The 2246-nt window shown below is 60.0% G+C and overlaps 2 protein-coding genes across 2 annotated transcripts in view; one reads left to right on the top strand and one right to left on the bottom strand.

Moving 5' to 3' along the window:
* The window catches only part of VDBG_07071 (ubiquitin carboxyl-terminal hydrolase), a gene marked incomplete at both ends in the record, with an annotated part of 2537 nt that extends 1903 nt beyond the window's left edge, over positions 1 to 634 (top strand). The window contains 2 exons of the mRNA XM_003002454.1: positions 152 to 445; positions 499 to 634. Coding sequence (XP_003002500.1) covers positions 152 to 445; positions 499 to 634 — 430 coding nt within the window. The remainder of the gene's footprint in view (positions 1 to 151; positions 446 to 498) is intronic.
* Positions 635 to 1150: 516 nt separating this feature from the next.
* VDBG_07070 (mitotic spindle checkpoint component mad2) lies at positions 1151 to 2155 on the bottom strand (the record flags this gene model as incomplete). The annotated part of the gene is made up of 5 exons (XM_003002453.1): positions 1151 to 1427; positions 1541 to 1769; positions 1821 to 1849; positions 1908 to 1980; positions 2098 to 2155. The coding sequence occupies 5 exons, from the start codon at positions 2153 to 2155 to the stop codon at positions 1151 to 1153; spliced, it is 666 nt and encodes a 221-aa protein (XP_003002499.1).
* Positions 2156 to 2246: the final 91 nt, after the last annotated feature.

Raw genomic sequence — 2246 nt, 5'->3', positions numbered from 1 at the left:
AGGCAGTCGTCCAGCTCGAGGCCATGGGGTCCCGCGGAACCGCTGCGAAAAGGCCCTCCACGCCACGGGCAACGCGAGCGCCGACTCGGCATGGAGTGGCTCTTCGCCCACATGGAGGACCCCGACATCGATGCGCCCCTCGACCTCGGAGGGCGCCGCCGCCGGCGGCGACACGGCGGATCCCGAGAAGATTGAGATGCTTCGGCGCCATGGGCTTCGGCGCGCCCCAGGCCAAGAAGGCGCTGCGCGAGACGAGCGGAGACGTCGAGCGGGCCGTGGAGTGGCTGTTCAGCCACCCCGACGACCAGGGCACCTTTGACGACGAGGCTGCCGCGCCTGCGGCGGAGAGCGCCAAGCCGGCCGAGCCTGCGGGCAGCGCTGCCGTGCCGGCGAATTTCCAGCTGCAGTCGATTGTGTGCCACAAGGGCACGAGCATCCACGCTGGGTGAGTCGGATTGCTACTTTGTCTACGTCGTGTAGGATGCTAACTCGTTGTAGTCATTACGTCGCCTTCATCCGGCAGGCGGGCGATCACCCGTCGTGGGTGCTCTTCAACGACGAAAAGGTGGTCGAGGCAGGCGAGGTCGAGGAGATGCGCAAGTTTGCGTACGTCTACTTCTTCAAGAGGGTGTAGGGGCGCTGCGTGTGTGTGTGTGCGTGTGTGTGGATGGTTGACATGGCGTTGAGGTTGCATCTGCATGAAAGCAGGAGGGACAAGAGGTTGGGGCAGCATGAGCAGCGGTGCAGGGGTTCAAAAAGCAACAAGCATGAATGATGAAGTCGGATGGCAAACACGCGGGCAGAGGGAGACGGTGGCAGGAGGGCCTATTTTTTTTTATTTTTGCGCGCATAGGCTCGATCCATTTCACGGCGAGCTGCGCCGTCGGTAGCTGTGATAGACATGTGGTACCTCTCCGCCGAGAGATGATGGCCTGTCCTCGCGTGCCAGTTTGTGGAGAATGATAGAGATGAACATGTCAAACCAAAATGGTGTCAACGCCGTACGCCTGCCTGCCTGATTCCTCTAACCCAAGCACCTTTCAACCTATATCCTCCCTTATTCTTCGGCACTTGGCAAGCCCATACCCGTCCGTCTGTTGAGAACTAAAAAATAAAACAGCTCTTGGCGCTCCCCCCCACGCGCCCCCATCTACTCGGCCAGGCGGTAGCTCACGAGCGTGTCGACGCGGTGGTTGCTCGTGCTGAAGCCGCGCAGCTGGACGCGCTCGGCGTTCTCGATCTCCTTGGCGTCGCTGTCGCCCCACTCGACGGGCACGTCGCTGTCGGCGTCGGCGTAGACGAGCACGTTGAAGGTGCAGTCGCCGTCGAGCTGGGGCAGGAAGGTAACGGAGGCGGTGATCTGGCGGAAGATGGCGGCGATCTCGTCCTGGATTTCCTTTTCCGTCTTCTCGGGCGCGTCTTCGGTGCTGGCAGGGACGTCAGTTTTGGGCGACAGATGATTCCAGCTCAGGAAAGAAAAGGAAAAGAAAAAGGGACGCTGAACGGCATGTTGCCGTCCTGGGGTCAGGACGTAACTCACACGGGCGCGGCGTTCTCCTGGTCAGCCTTGGCGGCCTTGGCCTTGGACGACTTGTGCTGGTTGAAGATTTGGACGTCAAACTGCCAGCGCTCGACGTGTTCGCCCGTGTCCTTGCTCGTGATGACGATGACGAGCTTGGAGATCTTGCCGTACTTCATCCAGCGGTCGAGCTGGCCCATGATCTTCTTGATGTAGGCGCGGACCTGGTCGTCGGAGGAGACTGCTGTGGCTTAGCAAAGGAAAGGTTCGGGTCATTGGCTATGTGTTTCTTCAGACGGACCGAGCATGTTGAGGCCATATTTCTTGACGCTGGCGGAGTGAGGGTCAGCAGGTTGTCGGCGAGGTCGGGACGGAGGGGCCGACATACACTGAGAAGTCTTCGGCGGGGTAGACACCTCGTTGGAACCTGGCGTTGGTCAGCGGTCGATGTCTGCGCGAGACTAGACAGTGGTCATCGTACAGAATGGTGTGGATCGAGTATTGGAACTGCAGGTGAGGTATCGTCAGCGTTTCTGCGTTGCAAGACAAGCGGGAGCTTCGAGTGTGCGACGACTTACGAATTCGGCAACAAGCTTGGCGCTGCCCCTCAGGGCGAGCTTGTGCACCTTGAGGCATCTTTGTCTTTGTCTTCCTTGGGTGCCATGTGTCTTATTAGTGTTCTCTCGCGCGGCTGTCGCTGTCGAAAAGGGCTGCTCGGGGCGGTGAG

Source organism: Verticillium alfalfae, genomic scaffold (assembly GCF_000150825.1).
Source record: "Verticillium alfalfae VaMs.102 supercont1.9 genomic scaffold, whole genome shotgun sequence".
Lineage (NCBI taxonomy): Eukaryota > Fungi > Ascomycota > Sordariomycetes > Glomerellales > Plectosphaerellaceae > Verticillium > Verticillium alfalfae.
The sequence above is the reverse complement of the archived record's forward strand: the minus strand, read 5'-3'. Positions and strand labels throughout refer to the sequence as shown.